Below are 19,982 nucleotides of genomic sequence, written 5' to 3' on the forward strand. Positions count from 1 at the left end.
ACTTATCTCATTTCTAACATGACACAGACAAGATTTGTGTGTGTGTGTGTGTGGGGGGGGGGGGGGTGCAGCAGTCCTGCTCTTAGGACTGGATTCTGGATCTTGAGTCACAGTGTGACCGGCTCTGGCTGCTGCAGTACACCAAGATAGCTAAGATATTTAACTGCCCTCTAATGTTATGTTTTTTTATCATTATAATGACTACTAAGTTCTTAATAAAAAAAAATTAAAAAAAAACCTTCACATCACGCTGCCCTGCAGACAGCAAACTACTCCTCCCACAATCCTACACATGACAGCAACACTCCACTCCTGGCCACTGACGTCGGAGACTGAGCCGCTGACCAAGTGTTTTGATTGGTGTGGCTGCTACTGGATGGCTGTAGGTAGGAAGTGCGGATTCCCTGCACACGCAGCCTGAAACAGCAATAGAGATGTTAGAGATGTGAGAGATTGGGGGAAAAAATATGTGCTTCGGCGGTCAGCATGTTTCCAGGGGTTTTCTATGCACTGCTGGCGGGTTTCTTGGGAGCCGTAGCCTCCTCGTCTGCGAAACTGTCCCTCGGAACCGATTACCTTAAAGGTGTTTGTGAGACAGGGCTGAGGACATGGGGCGAACAGCGTAAATTTCGACAGGAGAACGAAACTACCGCCTGTGACTGGGTGAGCCCTTGCTACTGATGAAGCTGAATAATTAACACGATGAGACTCGGGGCGGCTTTAAATAATTAAAGTGTCAGTGGCTTCTCCGGGAGAATTCTCCACGGAGAGTCGTCGGTCTTCTTGCGTGGCACCGAGGTCGTTCCTCAGTAGAGTTGGCAGCAGTCTGCATCTCGCTCGCTCGCTCAGCATCAGCACCAGCGCCAGCGCCTTCGAGTGCACGCTGCATGACACGCTCGTGCAATGCCCGCGTGAGAAAGACCGACGACATTGTGGCTCGTGGCTGCCCTTAGCGTTACCTCAGTTGATGTGACATTTGACTCAAACCGACCGTGACATTGCATGAGATTGTACACCAGGCTGATGTTAATGTGACAATACAAATGTATTAATGTAGACAGTTTGATATTTGACCAACAGCATTGTGTTAGGCAAGGATGACCTTCAACACCAAACACGTGTTGGCATTGAAGCCTAATGATGATGTAATAGAGGATTCCTCCAGCATATTCATATTTTATTCGCACATCCATCGTCAATGTTAATTATTCATTATTTTCTCTCTGCCTGAAAAATTCTATTGTAAGGGGAAACACGGGACGAGTAATTTATTCATCAAACTGATGAAATTGCTTCAAAGTCTCACATTATTATGCATCTAATTGAAGCCAGAGCACTTAAAATTGTGTGTGTTTAACCTCATCACTGCCTGCAGCTGCACATTCCCTTGAGGTTGCTGTGTGGGGGGCTGCTGTTTACCTGTAATGCTGTGATGTGGACGTTCCTGGCCAAAGCGCTCAGATACTCCTCCTCCTCCACTCGAACCACTGTGACCACCACAGCCTCCAACTTCATCTCCTCAGTGAGTACCTGCTGCTGTTATAAATAGCCACACTGATAGATAAAATCATGTATTTAAACAGAACCAGGCTCACTGTAGTAATAGCGAGTAGCCTACCCCTTGTGCAGAGAGCAGAATAATAATAAAAGTAAACCGTAAAATAATGATAACATGCAAAGACTGAAATGAAGACAATATTGATAAAGATAAATAATAGTCAAACTAAATAAACCTTGTAATTGCTTGGTTGGTTGACCATCAAATGAATACTAAAACCATCCTCCAAACAGAAATAGTGTTAATGCAGTCTTGAGACATTTATGTGTGAACTGTGTTTTTGCTCAGGCATTCCTGGGGCAGCTCATCTTCGGAGAGACCCACATAGCTCTGTGGTGGGTGGGGATCTCCCTCACCCTCTCAGGCCTTCTGGTGCTTCACCGAGCTGCTCCCCACAACCCCGGGCTCACAGACGCCAAGAAGGATGAATAGAAAAATGGAGGGTAGCCTCCATCTCGGCACCGGTGACCGAGAACAGCCCCACACAACAGCTGCCTTTGGAGCGGATCGGGATGAGATCCGCACCCCATTTGGTCCAGATGCACCTGTGGGTTAGGCCAGTATTACTATCAAACACATCTCTCTCTCTCTCTCTCTCTCTCTCTCTCTCTCTCTCTCACACACACACACACACACTCACATGCACACACACACACAGAAAAGACACCACATCCACTGGTCCACTGGTGGGAATATTTGAGTGGGAATAGAAAATGGTGGCCAGCGTCATCTCACCAGCACCAGTGATTGACCACTCCCACACACAGCAACAGTCTCATCAGGGTCACAGGGAGGCTACATCAGGCACGTATCTGAAGCGTTCCATTCGCGTTGCGTCTGCTGCAACTATTAGCTTCCACTATCATCAGTACAACTGGCTACACCAGACGTGATAGTGGCACGTACGTTCAAAAAAATTAGACCAGTCTTCTAAAAACTATTAGAACTCTTAAACTATTTTTATGCTACACGAACAGAGCGCTTCAGTTGCGCACCTGGTGTAGTTTTCTTGTGAGCCACATCAGGGTCAGATACAGCCAAGATTTAGCTGGGACTGACCACACTTACTCTATCTACAGTAAATTTAACTACATGGCATCCATACTCCATACTTAATATTTTTGTTGGACGTCAGGTTCAGCAAAATCATACAATCTGAAATGTTACTGTGAAAGTATTTTACCTCTGTTATAGTTTTCTTAACATCCAATATATCCAGCTCTCATGCCACTATTATGCATGACACTGCTCACCATTGAAGTGCCCTGTGGAAACGTGTAAAATGTGTTGCTATTGGGCAGATGGGCTCTGTATAGATTTTTACACTGACACAGCATCTGTGTATAGCGTGAGCAGGCAGTTTATATCTCTGCATATCTGCTGCAGTGCTGACAAGTGATCACTGTCTCTGCATGGCATAGTACTCACAGGTACTTCACAAACAGATGGTGCACACATACAGCGGATATTCCAAACACAGATACTCCACATACTGATACTCCACACCACGCAGAAATACTCCACATAGATACTCCATGCAGAAATACTCCACATATACTGTAGGTACCTGACGCAGAAAAAGTCCTGTGGAGTAAGCCTTGGTGAGACCTCCTGAAACTGTTTTATTTAGCAGATTATGTGAAGAGTTTCGTTTACGTCTTATTTTATATTATGTGTTAGAGGGACGGTTTGTAAACTGTATTGTAAACGTCTAAAGAGTGTTGTTAGACTAAGTTCCTAATCAAGGCTTGAGTCCCAACCACACAGTTGAGTTTTTCTGTCATACCAAAGACTAAAGCCGCCTCATGAGGAGATCTATATAACCCAGACGGCATTATTCATGAGATGAGATTTCGTGGTCTGATTAGGCTAGTTTGGAGACAGACCTCTTTATGGGGAAGCTTCATCACTTGCGTACATCCATTTAGTCTATTCTAACACAATCATCCCAACAGAGACATTTTTTTTTTTTAAACAAGTAGACTAATTACTCTGTCCACTGTGTCCAGCTCGACTTCTAATGGATCAGACCAAAACGTAGCACAAGTGCGCGTGCACACACTCACATATATAGACAGCCAGTGTTTAGCATCGTGACGGGCGGAGGTGGCTTGCGCAGAACGCACCCTTGAACTGTGGCTTGCTTTCAGAACGCACCCTTGAACTCTCTGAGCGACAGCCGAAATAGCATCATATCTCATGCATGCGGGTTATCTACTGTGTACTTTCAATTATCCCATATCACTGTGACGTACACAAGAAGGATTGGGGTGACGTGCAATAATGTTGGTGATTGTTTTGACAGTTCGATAATCTCGATACTGACAGCTTCTACTGTTATTGGTAATCAACCAATGGCAGTTGCTCTTTTGGTTTTGATGTGTAACTTAATATGCATGCAACGAAAAGGTGTTAGACAAATGAAATGTACATTCCTTCTGTAGCTAAGTACTAAGACCCAGCATTCAGTACACTTCCTCGATCCAACGTTCTTCCTACATATTTTTTGCTGGGTTTTACAAGGTCAGGGTAGTACATTTTGGACCAGCAGTAAAATGGAAGTTTTTTAACAAACTTGGATGGACTTGGCACAGTGTCCTAAACTCATATACCGGTAAGCAGTTATGTCCCAGTCCACTTTAGCTGTAGATTTTTAAAAATGTGTACACGACAGAAGGAATACACAGTTCCCTGACAATGTGAATACCTGTTTTAGAGAGAAGGTTGTTTGGACTTTCTTTGTGTGCATTTTGATTTCTTTAGAGTAGGCAACTGTAATTGGAACACTGTGTTAATGTAAATGTTTTACCTTCATAGATTGGATTCCATAAAACCAAATTCCTTGTATTTATGAACATACTTGGCAAATTCAGTCCGATCCTGTTTCTGATTCTGATCATCAAAAGGCACTGAGGACTGAGACATTCAGTGGAGAAAGGGCCGTTCACACCAAGAACGTTAAACGGCAAAAAAGTATCGTCCTAGCTAATATGATTGACGATGTCCACACATAAACTATAACGATAACGACATGAATAAGATTTCCTTATTGTTGGTCAGTGTGGATGCTTTTATTATTAGTTATACTCTTAAAATGAATGTGTTGTCCCTATCTGGACACAAAGATGTGTTAAGAAACAACACAAGTTGTGTTGTTTTCAACATATTCATTTAGTTGTCTTTATAGTTCGTTCCTGCTGTGAAGGGGCCTTTCTTCTGACCACTGTACACTTGTACATAGATGCCTTTATTTTATAATTCTGAATATTTGCATTTTTATTTGAAGGAATATTCATCAGAAACTGTGTAAACACTCATATATTCTTGAATAATAATGTGATTGAATAAACCTTCCAAACAGCAAACCATTTGTTGATGTGTTTGTGTGTTTAGCATAATCATAATTATCTAGTCATGAAGAAGCAGCTAAAACGGCTACAGTTGTATTTTCCTAAAAAGGGTCTTCGACAACTGAACAAAGCAATTTGCCTAACTGGCTGTACATAACTGGATGCTCATAAGACTTACAACAGCCACTGAATTAAAGAGTCCTTATAAAGTGTAGTTGATGCATACAGAGTATAATTTAATTGTTTTGTTTATCAGACTGATTAGACTGTGCCGTGGGTTGTCTAGTTTGCATTTTATGTTTATCTGTTGCATTTTATGTTGCATTTTATGTTTATCTGTGAAATTACACAATCCCTTGCAATTTCTTTGGGACAGTTTGAAGTGATTTTCACTTTAGAGCTTGTGCAATTTCCTGTTTCATCATGAAACATCAGACACAGGACAGGAGTAATGGCAACAAAGTAATTTCTTCTCCATAGCTCAAAGTGAGAAAACCAAACTGACAAGAGAGCCCCAAAAAACCTCTCTCAGCTTTCCTTCCAGATGACTTATCTCTTATGAAACACAATTCACCTCTCTCTTTCCAAGTGAAGCACACTTATCACATGGAAGTGATTCTAGGAGGCTCAGCTGTCTTTGCAGTCAGTGATGAAGAAAGCCTTATCAAGAGGTGACCCTACCGAGTCAGGATGGTACTAAAACCAATAGCCCCCCATCCCACCCCCACTTCCAGTTAGTGTGAGGAAATAAGGAATGTAGCCACTATGGGTGACTGAGTTTAAAAGGCCTTTAGCGCCTTAATTAAATTTAGCGGATGAATTATTTTGCTTAAATGCAGAATTCTACTCCGTCTGTCTGGACAGCGATCTAATCATAGACAGAGACGGTGGACAGTGCAGACAGTCATGAGTCTATTTTTTGCCAATTACAGTAGTAACTCTTCATTGGTTGACTTAACTGTATAAGAATTTAACAGAAGCATCTGGTGCTTGCCCATTTCTGAAGAACTGATTTTTTTTGTTTTGTTTCTATGTTACTATGAGCAAAACCTCTAGACTTTTTCAAGACCAACACACAAATTTCCATACTTTTCCAGGTTTGGAAAACAGCATTTCATAATTGTATACGTTGAAAGCTGAATGGGGAAGCAGATGGATAATCTCTGAAGAATCATTTTGTTATTGTTTTTGGGATAGGCATCTTCCCCATCCAACTCCAGGAACACCCTCTAAGATAGTCACTGCATGCAGGGCTCCCTTGTGTCACATGAATCATTCATATACAATGTGCTAGGTTTTCTCCTGTATATGTGCCCTACTGCTTGGGCAGGCCTAACTAAAGGATATGCACATATTGTAGTCTCTGATTCCTAAAATAAACATCCAGATAAATGAAGATCTAAACAACCAGCTGACAGTAGCCCAGGTCTGTGACACCAAATAATGGAGATCCAGAAAAATTGACCTTGACATGACAAACATGGCTTAAAAGAATCTACTCTACTTTGTCATAGTGTGTTTATAAAGCAGTTGTATATCAGAAAAATCATTATAGTTTTATATATTTTTCTTCAGTCCATTTCCTATTCCAACTCCTATTTGGAACATACTTTGTGAATTGTTTACTTGGCAAAAGTCTATCAATTGGTCTGCCAGCCTTTCTTCACAGATCTCACTTTTCTACTCATTCCTGGCAGCTAATTTGCTGTATTATCCAAAAAGCATTAAGTGTTAGCTTTCCTAGTTGGTCATTGTGGTCAGAGATTACAAGGGTGTAATCACCTTCACACCCCTGTGAAATGACCATGTCAGCCTGCATGAGGTCAACCCAAAGTAAGTTAAACTATGTTTGATCTAAAGGTAAAGATACATGGGCAACCTTTTGAGTACTTGACATGCATCACACATACACAATGTTCTGATACACACACAAAAGGGGTTCTGATGAAAAAACAAAGATTTATTGCATTTACTTTCAAGGTGAAAGCAACTGAATCATCATCACATGTTGCATTCATTGCAGACATTTGAAATATATGCACAATGTGAATACACATTATTTACAGGTATCAAACAAAATAAAAAGGAACAATGTGATGGATACTAAAGCAATTGAGAGAGAGAGAGAGAGAAACCCTTGAGAGAGAAAAAAAGAAAACTTGAAGGAGAAGAGCACCTGTCCCTTTTCATCAGAAACTGTACATTAAGCTTGATCATTCTCCCCAAGTATAAACACCAGCAAGTCCCCACACTCAGCCACGGCTCACTCAGCAGAAATCAAACTGAATTATATTAATGAGAGGGGCACTAGGCCCCAGGGAAGCCCTGGAATGTTTATCCCCACTCTTCTGACAGAGACCCCACACTTCCCTTCCTTATCACCAAGGCCGACGCGAAGACTCCAACAGTGGCATCAGCAGCAGCAATTGGGTCTTTTTGTTTCACAATTCTAATGCAGAAAAAGGCCAAAAAACTGCCAAAACGTGCATGCTTTCTCTCTCTCGCGCGCACACACACACACACAGAGAGACAAAGTGAGAGGGGGGGGGCAAACAAAGTAATTGCTTTCACACACACACACACACACACACACACACACACACACACACACACACACACACACACACACACACACACACACACACTAGCTGGTGCATGGTAGACACAACTGATCCCTTTTGCATCTGGCAAACTGTTCTCCAAGAAAGGGACCCAGCACAAGTAGTGGGGGTGGGAGGGGAGGGGATAGAGAAAGTGTGGGAAGAGGGGTCTTCTGAGGCTACACCAGCACAGAATGAGCTGGATCTGTACCAGCTGCAGGCGCTTGATAGACAGCCACTACAACTTTGGTGAGATCACAGACAGCTGGCAGATCTTGACAGCGAGTCATAGTCGTACATCAGAGTCGTACATCCTCATCCCTGATCGTGATATTAGTTCCAGCTAGACCAGAGAGGTTGAGGTGATGATGAGTGCAACTTCCACTTCTAACTGCTTATACCGCTCACGTAATGGTGCAGTGGTGTACTTTCAAAAATCGCATATTAAAATGTTTTTTTTTTTTTTTTTTAAAACATCAGGTACAGTACTGTGCCTGGTCGAAACCAGCACTGGAACTAAACTTTGTTATTGTTAGTAATAGTTGGAGACTTTCCAGTGGAGCTGGATGACGAGGGGGAACTATTTCACTTAAATAAGACAAATATTTGCTAAAACTATTGATGGGGTTAGTCACATTTACAAAGGCAACAGAATCTCAAAAGCTGAATAAACTGATCGTGACTCCCCTATCTAAGGGTCTGTCTGGTACATTCTGCTTTGAGCTGTACCACCTAGGCATGTAAAGAGGGGATATTTCTGCTTTCAACGTTAAGCATCTCTCCTTTTGGAAAGAAAGAAAAACTGCAACATCACCTTTGGCAAAATGTGAAGGATGGAGACACAGCTCAGAGCCTGAAGCCCAGGGCCCCCTACAATAAGGCAGTTAACCAGACCATGCAGCCTGTGGTCTGTTCACTTTCTCAGAGTTAAAAAGGCAATTTCCATGAATCCTGTGCAACTCTGCCCTGCTCTTGTTATTATGATATAATGACAGTATTCAGAAACAAGAGATTAGAAATGTTAGTTGATAAAGCAGACAACTTGGCCCCACATTGCTTGAGTCTGTTCGCTCCAGTAGCAAAGGCCTGTCTGTTCTTCTACTGACCTAACCTCCACATCAATGAACTGTTGTATGACCAGATGTTCTGTCAAATTATCTGATTGACAACTATATAACGTTGACAAATTATCTGATTGACAACCATATTACATTGACAAATTATCTGATTTGACAACCATATTATGTTAAGACTGTAATATTGACTTACAATACCATAGAAACAGATTGTTTGAGTATTTGCTTCATGTAATAACCTTGCAGTAGTATTGTGGAGTGACTGTAGTTGTCGTTGGTCTACACATTACACAACAAAGCTGAACACTTTGAGGCTATAAGACTCTGGAGCATCTATTGGTGAGAGCCACATGCTTTGGTTTGTGAGTACAGGTTGTCTCAGAAAAGTATGTGGTAACGTCACCACTGCATTTTAGTCTTCTGTTGTCATTTTGAGTGCACTTCCAGTGATTGAAAAAGAGCAAAATCAAAAAAATGGCTCAGCTTCAGCTTCACTAGATAGTCGTCTAGAGTCATCCAGAAGTAGGCCTACAGGCAGTTAGTTAGTTATAAGGCGCCGTTGTTACCAGCTAGAGATGATCATGAAAGATAAAGCAAAACAAGAATGGACACCGCAACTTAAAGACCAAAGGTTATGATTATTTCTATGAATGCAGGCAGATATCTGTTCAGTGTCTGTGCAATCTCTGAGTCGGCTGGTGACATCTTTCCGTCACCAAGATAAGAGGAACAGTGGGAAAATAGAAATAGAGAGAAAAATTAAGAGCAGTTCATACGGTGCCAGAAGTCCTCAGTCCTTGTAATCATGCTGAGAAAGGGGTCTGCTTAGGTGAGCAGGCCGGTGCTGTGGTGGCGCTGTCTGCACGCATCATCAATGCGTGCCACACCTCGCGGGGCACGTGCGCCAGGTTTCAGCCAGAGCGACGGTTGGTCCTGCGTCAGACTACGTACTGGTAGGGCTCAGCTTTTCCATGGTCGGGCGTAGAGAAGGGACTGAGCCAGCCTATGGAGAAAGGGTGGCCAAACACCACCTTCATGTTCATCCACTTGGACTTCTTAATCCATCGTCTCTCCTCCTTCTTCAACTGCTCTATGCCCTGAAAACAGAACAGAGAAAATCAAAGATGACGAGGCGTCATCACAGACACAGAGAAAGACACAAACACAGACAGACACACACACACAGACACACACAAAGTGAGGGGATGTAAAAATGTATCAAATTAAGTTAATGGGATAATTCATAGTGACACAAAGCCCTTTCTACTGTGGAGAAGAAAAACCACACTTCAGAGAGATTACTATATTAAGAATGTTGCAGGAACATCTACCATAGAGATCTAGTTCCACGGCACATGTCAGATCCAGCATTAAGTACAGGTTAACATACTAAACACTGGGTTACCAATTCTACATAGTTATGAAGTATCAATATGCCATCACTCTTTGCTATTCCACTTACTTCAGTGAAGTACCTCATAGTATTGCACTGAAACAAAAGCCATATAAAATTAAGCATGGTGTAAAATGTAGTGAGACGTCACTAAGCGGGAAGGCCTGCAGTTAAGCTGGTGCTTTACAACTGCATGGCTAAGCAGCATCATGGTGAAATGGGATCAGGCTGGCACGATCAATACCATTTTATCTTCTCTAATAGTAAAACTGACCTACAGCTTAGAAGCACTCGCATAGTAAACTACCGCTGAAATACAACGTCAATATGCACTTACATCATCTTTGAGACTTCAGATTTATACATGTATACTTAAAATACTATGGTGATGCATTATGAGACATAAGCTCTCAGTTTTTGTCATTTAGAATTGGGGAAACAGGGTAAAAAACAAATGTACAAACATAGAAACGAACAAAATGATGACATAAATGGTTACCTAAAACTAACTAACTAACTACTTACTAACTGACTAAGGCCTGACTACGGTAGAGACATTAGATGCAAATGTTCCAGGTGTGTCACTTGTGTCTAAGGACAGATTCATACAGCCATGGTGACTTCACAGGAAGTGACGTAATGTGGAAAGGACTATGAAGAGAGGAGCCAATCAGGAGAAGCGATTTGCAGGAATTGGCATAAGGGCCGTCACTTACGGTCTCATCGGTACAAATGGAGTGGACCTGCGTGCCGAACATCACAGAGGTGAAGATGAGGAAGAGGAGCCCCTCGAAGCACAGGAGGATGAGGAGGATGACTGTGGCCGGAGGCGAGAAGGAACTGCACGCTGGGGAGAAGTGGGGGAGCGGGTTTGGGGAACGGGGACATGGGTGGAGCAATAGGAAGAGGACATGATGAGGATCATACTGAAAAGGGGGGGTTGGGGGGTCCTGTCCGATTAAAGGCATCAATATGTTCAAATAAAAGGGGAATTAGATAGCAACCAGGTTATGGGGGGAGGGATTAATGTTCTCCAAGTGGATTTCAGTAGAGGAGCTCTTAAGACACAATGTGTGCTTACAAACATTGCATTGCTTTTGATGCCTTTTCTGTTGCCGCGATTTGCTTGCCATTTACATCACTTGTAAGTCATTTTGGATAAAAGGGTCTGCAAGTCAGAACCATTGCAAAATCTTTGAGCATTTTTCAGAAAATGATCAGTAGTTATACTGAAGTTATACATTTTAGTGCTTTCTTCACTAAAAGCCATGAAGTTGAACTAGTTGAACACTGATATTACAAACAACTATGATACTAGTTGATATACTTGCCCATTTTGAAACAACCAAACAGACAACAGTGCAATGACATCAATTTGCTGACTACTAAATAATGTGTGACTAACCTGCTACGGTATACAGACAGCACCAATTCCGCTCAGAAAAAAAACAAACAGGATTTACTCATTGCTAACTGACCTACTTTCTCTGCAGCCAGTTAAAAAACCACAATCGGGTTTTTACCTTCATTAAACTGACAGAAACATATCTGACTGGCTACATAGACAGCAGAGAGAGCGCAGGGTGACGTCTAAACGCTTTTAAATATACACAACACTGCTATGAACTGATTTTAAGCATTTAAATACTTCAAGCGTATTTGAAATCACATGGCCAGTAAAGTCTAACAGGAATGAAAAACACCATATATGTGTGTTATATGTACTGGTAATGCTTAGACAGTATGATGAAAACAAAGCTGTTTTGTAAGCATTTTAAACATTTAGGTATTTCAAGCATATTTTAAATCACATGGCCACTGCCAGTAAAGTCTACCAGGAACGAAAGACAGACACCATATACTTGTGGTTTATGTACTGATAATGTTTAGTCAATATGCTGAAAACAGAGCTGTGTGCAATCAATACAATACTTACTGTTCCAGTCCTCCTCGAAGCAGAAGACAAAATGGAAGGCCGCCATGATGAGCGCGTGCAACGATATCAGTGCAATGTACATCTAGAACAACAACAACAAGCACAAGACTATTACTACAAGTTACATTAGTACAATGGTAGCATTTTGCCTTTTAGGGTTTTAAATGGTAAGCCAACAAGTTTAACCTCTTGTGTGCTCTCAACATTTTTGTACAGATCGGCATGTGAAAATGATCATGATTTTCAATTCATGCTTGAGCTCATAGTGCTGACTTGTGCTGTTTTTCACATGAATATTATTCTGCAATCTGGGGACAACACTTACAGTGAAGAGCACAAAATACTTCTGGTTGTTCTCCCCCACACAGTTGTTCACCCAGGGGCAATGGTGGTCCATCTTCCGGATGCACCGCTTACACACACTGATATCAGGGAATGCACACACACACAGAGTGATAGAGATGAAAAGAAAGACACAAACACACACACACACACACACACACACACACAGGGAGAGAAAGCCAAGTGGCATTAATTTGCATGATGGCACCACATGAAAGCACTAGCAGTGTGCTGCTTGGCCAGTGTCTTTGAGAATATAGGACACAAGCTCTAGCTCTAGCATTGCCCTTTGACAAGCTGTTCCCCGAGAGCCAAACTCAATGTAATTAACACAATGCCTTCAGCTATGGCATGCACCAGGGGCCCTACAGAGAGGCACCCTAACAGAGGCACACTGACAAGAGGCACCCTAACAAGAGGCATCTTGGCCTGGGTCTGCTCAGCTGTTAGCACTCCTACAGCAAAGGAACCAAAAGGCCCACACACTCATCCCTCCTATAGCAAAGGAACCAAAAGGCCCACACACTCATCTCTCCTACAGCAAAGGAACCAAAAGGCCCACACACTCATCCCTCCTACAGCAAAGGAACCAAAAGGCCCACACACTCATCCCTCCTACAGCAAAGGAACCAAAAGGCCCAAACACTCATCCCTCCTACAGCAAAGGAACCAAAAGGCCCAAACACTCATCCCTCCGACAGCAAAGGAACCAAAAGGCCCCCACTCACACAGGGGCCGATATTAACTTTTTGGCCTACTAGCCAAAGTGGCTGCTAGATGACAAAAAATACCGGCCAGACATATTTTTGAAAGTAGCCTATTATTAGCCTATTATACAGCTTTTCAGAATGCTGCAGAGGTTTGCGAGTTCCGCTGCGAGTTTCATTCAAATGAATGGGCCCTCCCATGTTTGGAGGTCCAATAATATTGTAGCCTATAATCAGAGTCGGACAGTGTCGAACAAATTACGGTTCTTCATCTTGGTCAGCAATCAAGGAGCTTTGCTATAATGACCACTGCAAAAATAGCCTATAATGACAGTGACAACGGGTTTTGAGCGATGAACCACGTCTTTCATATCATTCTGTGAGTATTTGTTCACTATCATTGAAAGTGAAAGTAAGCAAGTATTTCTATGCACACGTTTCTATGCAACATCTGAAACTTTCAAATTATATTTGTGTGGTGATCTATTTGTTTTCTCAGCAGACGCATGAAAGGGTCACCAAATAACTGTAAGACTTGTGAAGTTTCCTTTTCTTATTTAGTAGCCGTACTACTAAAGTAGCCGTATAGCCTAATAAAATGTATTCTCAACCAGTCATTATCAGAAAATAAATTCTGACCATGTCAACATTGGGGGAACGGAACACCGATGCGAAGTGGAGTTGATATGGCAAGCCAATTTAACGTGACAGACTAAAGCAGCAAAGGAACCAAAGGCCCCCACACTCATCCCTCCTACAGCAAAGGAACCAAAGGCCCCCACACTCATCCCTCCTACAGCAAAGGAACCAAAGGCCCCCACACTCATCCCTCCTACAGCAAAGGAACCAAAGGCCCCCACACTCATCCCTCCTACAGCAAAAGAACCAAAGGCCCACACAATCATCCCTCCTACAGCAAAGGAACCAAAAGACCCCCACACTCATCCCTCCTACAGCAAAGGAACCAAAAGACCCCCACACTCACACATTCAGGGTCTGTGAGTCTGCGCCTCATGGTTGCATGGCGGTACGAGTGTCCATGTGGGCACAGACAGAGCGCTGATATAAAAGCCAATGCTGACACAGGAGCGTAGGCATCCATTAAGAGGAGAGACCGAGGGCATAGAGCTGGCGCGCATATTAAGAGGGATGGAGATGTCGGGGGAGCATGACAGTCTCGCCCGTCACAGACGACCACTGAATCACCGGGGAGTGCCCGAGTTCATTAATCATCACGGTTTGACACTGCAGCACCCGGGGGGGATAGCCCTGGGCTATTCTCATCTGAGCTGGTGAGAGTTAAGGAGCTTCAGCAAATCCAGCTTGCACAGGCAGACCCCACGGGAAATGGTACATCAGAAATGTCAAAATGCCTCCGCTTCTTGGTGAATGCTAGTGCTAAGACCACAGTAGACCAACGGTGTGATACACTGATTTCTGCAAACGCAGCATTGAGGCACTGGACTGAATAATTAATTTGGACCTCAAAGATATAACACAGCCCTCTCTACGTCTAGCAAGATACAGACGAAAAGCTAAACACCAAAAAGCTAGACTGCCAAACCTGGACCTCAAAGATATAACACATCCCTCTCTACGTCTAGCAAGATACAGACGAAAAGCTAAACACCAAAAAGCTAGATTGCCAAACCTGGGCAGTCTGGGTCCAAAAGATTTGTAAATGTCTAGCCCTTGGCCTGGGTAGCCATCATTCTCATTTTTATACCAGGTATGCAATAGGTAGCGCTGTCTAAAGGAACAAAAAGTAGTTTACACTGTGGGCTGTCTGTGTTCTGGTGAAAGACACACACGATACAATTACACACAGGATAGAGTTAAGTCCATCATTATTAACACTTCTGCCAGATTTTCCTTTCAATACGATCTCTTCTATGACCAAGTAAACATGAAAATCATTCTGTTTGTCATTTACATCTCACATTGACACAAAGTATCCTTTTTTGTTTCGTGCTTATGTCCTTTTCTGGCAGAACAAGCCTATTGATCATATAAAAATGCACCATAAATCAAAAGTGGGCATCCATAGGTATGAATCATATTGGCCTTGACTGCATATTCTTCAGGAGAGAAAAGAGGGAGGTGAGTTGACCTGCAGTGGTGCGCTCTGTCAGGTTTGATGCAGCAGCACTTGGGGCACTTGTAGACCACCTGTCCTGGCTTCAGCTGGAGGCTCTCGATGAACTCTTTGGTGGCATTCCCTTTTGGCACCGCTCCCTGCCAACATGAGCACACACCCACATCAGTACATCACTCTTCCTTCCACACACACACACACACACACACACACACACACACACACACACACACACACACACACACACACACACACACACACACACACACACACACACACACACACACACACACACACACACACACACACACACACACACACACACACACACACACACACACACACACACACACACACACACACACACACACCACGTCAGTATGTCACTCTTCCAAAAACAGTGTTTTTAATCTGAACTGACTAAACAGTAATGCAATAGCAACAGTAGTATTCTGCCAGATTGAACAAGCAAAGATTTTTCATAGATGTCCAGATCAATTTCCTGCCATTATACTCATAGTATCATAATATCTCCAGCTGTAAATGCTGTGCATATAAAAGAATGTTTGAACATTTAAACATAGCCTACACATTAATATAGAAGGAAAATATATTGTTACAACAAATGCCTAAAGATTTGCACGGCACCAGGCTGCATGACCGACTGACTGACCGGATCTGTGCACATGGCCCTGAAATGGGAGGCGAGGGCGAGGAAGGCGAGGGTGTTGAAGAGCACGCCGTTCACAAGGCTGTAGAGCAGGCTGCGCGCAGGCATCAGCATGACGAAGAGCACCACAAACTCGGCGAACAGCACCAGCATCCAGGTGATGACTCCGCACACGATGCCGCAGCCGTCGCGGATGAACCACATGGCGCCGGCGCCCGGGCCCAGCTGGGGCGGAGGGGCGCAGTGTTCCGGACGCAGGTAGCCCGCTTGCCTCTCGATGTCCCTGCTGCGGTGCGCCGGGCTCTTCATCCTACCAGCCGTGCCGCCTCAGCATGCTGCAGGACAGGACAGAGGAACAGAACATCATCCATCCATTCATTCATTCATTCGTCCATTCATTCATCCGTTCATTCATTCATCCGTCCAGTCATTCATCCGTCCATTCATTCATCTGTCCATTCATTCATCCGTTCATTGGTTGGTTGGTTCATTTGTTTGTTCATTCACCTATTCATTCAATTATTCATTCGTTCATTCATTAATTCAGTATCTTTTTTTTTTTTGGGGGGGGGGGGGGGGGGGTTTGGCTGTTGTTAATGTTCCAGTACATTTTGCACATTTAGGGCATCTGTCAAGTACTTCACCATGACAGTCAAGAAGAAGAGAAAAGAAAAGAGAGAAGGGGAAAAGGCTGTGATGGAACAGAAGATGTTATCATGCTGTACAATTAACAAATCCATACTTTATGTGTTGCGCTCCACTAGTCAACAAAGACTTCTTCTCAAAAACAAGCACAAATTTTTCATGTCAAGAAATTGTCCAGATCAATTTAGTATCTAAGTTGAATTAGAGAGACAGAAAGAGGAGTGTTAGTAAACATGTAGTACAATGACGCTGATACTGTTGCTGTGTGTGCTGTGATGCTGTGTGTGCGCGTCACTAGTCTGGGAACAAAAACGAATCTCACTGAATTTGCTTTGACCCTCGGAAATCAGATGCTAACTGATTGGGTCCAGACCAATTTTCAACTGAGAATTGATCTGGTGTTAGTCAGCCAGGCTAATGTTTCACTGCACTTTGTTCAAAAGCTCACTGTTTTCCCAGACATATCACACGTTGGCAATGGCAAATCATGCCAAGTTATACAGTGTTACACAAGTCATTTCCCGTGTGATCTAACTTTTAGAAGAGATGGTGAGATTAACAACATACCAACACACCTACTGAGTGGACCCAAGCATACACTGTTAGGTACAACTACAACCTACACCTCTGACAACACTGTGACAAGACCAACAGCAGGGAAACTTCCTTGTCAAATCCATGGGAAGCTGATTTGGACGTGGCCCTTGATGAGAACCCCATCCCTACAGAGTCACTCTGTCCTCTAGACTGGCCTCTCCTCCGGCCTGGCTGTCCTTATGGCCCAGGGATTAAACCCACGCTGTGTCTACAGTAGACAGGGAGGGGAGGGTGGGTGTGTGTGTGGTGGGAGGGGGGGGCTCGTAAGAGTCGCCATCACTTTCTCCTGCTCAGTTCAGCTCAGATCGACCCATCATCACCATCTGCTCAGCGTTGGTCCTACAGGGATCTGTTAACCGAGTCAAGTTCCATGATCACTGGGAAATGTGCTACTCTTGTGCTGGACAAAGTCTTTCAGCGATACCAGACCCACCCACCCATATAAGTGTTTTTTTCAGGACAGAGTAACCATTTAGACCAAAAGTTTACTCTAGCACTATGACAATTAATCAATCAACTGTTGTCAACTATTAAATGAATAGTCAACTATTTTGGTAATCATTAATTCGGATTTTTTTCACAATTTTCTGCCATTTTATCAATTAAACAACTAGCCTAGATTAATTAACAATTCGATAATAATAATCAATAGATTTTTCTTAATCAATTATTCAAATAATTGCTAGTTGCAGCCCTTGTCTAATCACGTCATACATATTATGGTGCCAAGACAATTGTAATGCACAAAGCCAATAGCATCAACTTAATTTAATAAAAGTGCATGCTACATCAGTCTTGTTCATCACAATCCTACTATATTTGAAAATTACCATATTGATGACGATTTTCCATACAACAGACAGGTATCTGTGTACGCTAAGTTGTGGGTCTCCTATTGGTGAGTGGACACTTATTTTGCACAGGCTACATAGTTTGTGAAAGGCCATTGTCACAATATCTAGGCCTATTGTTAATAGCCCCCCACACAAATACAATTGAATTGAAATTGGATGGAATTGGGCGACCCAGTGCGACCCAGGCTCACAGTGTGTTTACAGATAAGGGCGAATAAGACATGCAAAAACACGCAAAAAAATCTTTCACATGATGCGACCAACAGATTAAGAAGTCAACGACAGAGTAAGAATGTCATACCACAGCATATTGAATCACCATTGTGTATGATAATGTGCTATATAAATAGGCCTACACATTTACCACTAAAAATAAAACATCAGAGGCCAACACTATATGAGCAACATGTGGGAAAACCAGTCTAAATGAGGTATGGGTAGCCTTAAAAGCCAGCCCGAACGTCGTCAGGCTAGTATGTGGGCTTTTAAGATGATCAAATGATTAGGGCTAAAACACTAACAGTAAGCGACTGTATGGATACAAGAGAAAAACCCTGGATCCAACACAATGGCAGGGCATACAGACTACTAGCCTACTGCCTAATGGCTTTTGTTTGGGGAAATAAATGACAGAGACGTTTGTGTCAGGGAAATTAACTGAGGGAATGGTGTGGTGACAGATATTGGCTGTCTTAGTGAATCAGACTAGATACAGTGCAGTAAGTGACACAGTCTATGATGTTCTGAAAACCAAAGAGACATTTAACCAATATATTCTTGACTGCCAGATAAAACCACAGCTACCAGGGAAGTCTAAATATAGGCTGAGCAAAAGGTAAGCTTACCCCAATAAGCGAGTGGAACAAGAGCGATAAAGATCTTCTACATGCGGAGACAGATATGTGGCTACCCTACAACCACAGCGGCACACTGAGTACTAATCTATCTGCAATCTCGGTAAAGCCTCTATTGAGGTATCAGTAGAATAAAGTTAACTTTTGTCCATTAGGCTTCATCGGAATTTCCCCCTAGACAACATGCATCCATGCAACTGAAGCTGAGTTGAAATTGTAATCACTTCGATATCAATTTCCTGAAAAGCTAGAATCAAGTTATCTGCATTTATCAAAGTGATGTTGGTGAGATTGATTCTGAAATCTCTGTGGTCGAAGAGCGGTTTGGCTAACGTTAAGTGACACATTTTAACCCAAATTGGCAAAGTAACGTTCACCTGGGCTGGCTACATTTTAAACTCTGAAAAGTGTCTACATTGTAACAATCCAAGTTGAGCAGACTTACTTTCAAGGAGGGAGATACATTGTAGCAAACTATGCCTGCAGAGCTGCCAGTGTTTGATTTCGCTAAATCAAAGAAAGAAATTAGCTAGCTAGCTAGTTGTAACATCAATGTAGACATCATAACTAACTGCTACAGTAACCAGCACATTATCATATAATTGCTAACGTTGACACGCTACCCTAGCTTGTATAACGTTAACCAAGAACGGTTAGCCTCTTCTGCCTGTGTATTAAAACTGCTCACTGCATTTCTCTTGAGTACTTTGACGTTTTCTTCTACTCTGACAAATCTACACCGTTACAAGAAAACTATGAAATTAGCAAACCATTTCTTACCTCTCCCTTATTTGCCGTAGGTGTCGAGCGATGTTACCTGGCTAGATGGCTAACTGACGTTAGCTTTAAGCTAAATGCACTCCCTGGATCTGCGACAGCATCAAGCACACCCCTTTTTGAGGATCAAGATTCACGCTCTACTTATCAGATTCTTTTAATACCTCGCTATTGATTAAGTTTATATTTTTTCGTGGACATATGTTTAGCTTGTAACTTAATCTGCTGAAGTGCGGTAGTGAGAGCACGCGATTGAACGTGACAAACACTTTTTAGAGAAGGGATTCCCTGCCCGAGAAAGGCAAGTAGGAGGAGAATCAGGAAGTTTCTATTGTAACCGAGAAACCCACGTAGCCTAAGTCACGACTTCCTGGTGTGTGGAATCAGGTTTATTCCTTGCAATTTACGTTCATCAATAGGTTCACAACAAAATATATTCAACTGGGAACAATGTATGAGACAGGTTTGTTTACTGTAATCTTATCTCACTTTTTACTTTAATCACCTTATTGGATCCTACCGTAGGCC

General features: G+C 42.7%; 2 protein-coding genes across 3 annotated transcripts; one reads left to right on the forward strand and one right to left on the reverse strand.

The window, feature by feature from the left end:
* The first annotated feature begins 429 nt into the window (after positions 1-429).
* On the forward strand, positions 430-4,813 carry tmem42b (transmembrane protein 42b). Its single transcript, XM_076302182.1, has 3 exons — positions 430-663; positions 1,376-1,522; positions 1,847-4,813. The coding sequence occupies exons 1-3, from the start codon at positions 487-489 to the stop codon at positions 1,988-1,990; spliced, it is 468 nt and encodes a 155-aa protein (XP_076158297.1). The 5' UTR covers positions 430-486; the 3' UTR covers positions 1,991-4,813.
* Positions 4,814-6,847: 2,034 nt separating this feature from the next.
* zdhhc3b (zDHHC palmitoyltransferase 3b) lies at positions 6,848-19,799 on the reverse strand. Of its 2 annotated transcripts, none has more exons than XM_076302180.1 (7): positions 19,458-19,799; positions 15,731-16,062; positions 15,073-15,197; positions 12,239-12,335; positions 11,912-11,995; positions 10,694-10,861; positions 6,848-9,681 (listed from the first exon to the last, which is right to left on the reverse strand). In XM_076302180.1, exons 2-7 carry the CDS (start codon positions 16,034-16,036, stop codon positions 9,523-9,525), a joined length of 939 nt encoding a protein of 312 aa, XP_076158295.1. In that variant the 5' UTR covers positions 16,037-16,062; positions 19,458-19,799; the 3' UTR covers positions 6,848-9,522. The 2 variants fall into 2 exon arrangements, with proteins under 2 accessions (XP_076158295.1, XP_076158296.1); XM_076302181.1 differs by having other exon boundaries at positions 10,694-10,824; positions 11,914-11,995; positions 19,458-19,788.
* Positions 19,800-19,982: the final 183 nt, after the last annotated feature.

The sequence above is a fragment of the Alosa pseudoharengus genome, unplaced genomic scaffold (genome assembly GCF_046254945.1).
Source record: "Alosa pseudoharengus isolate Yale_2024_CS ecotype anadromous, Long Island Sound unplaced genomic scaffold, YU_APseudo_1.1 YU_APseudo_1.1_scf_23, whole genome shotgun sequence".
In the NCBI taxonomy this organism is placed as follows: Eukaryota; Metazoa; Chordata; class Actinopteri; order Clupeiformes; family Clupeidae; genus Alosa; species Alosa pseudoharengus.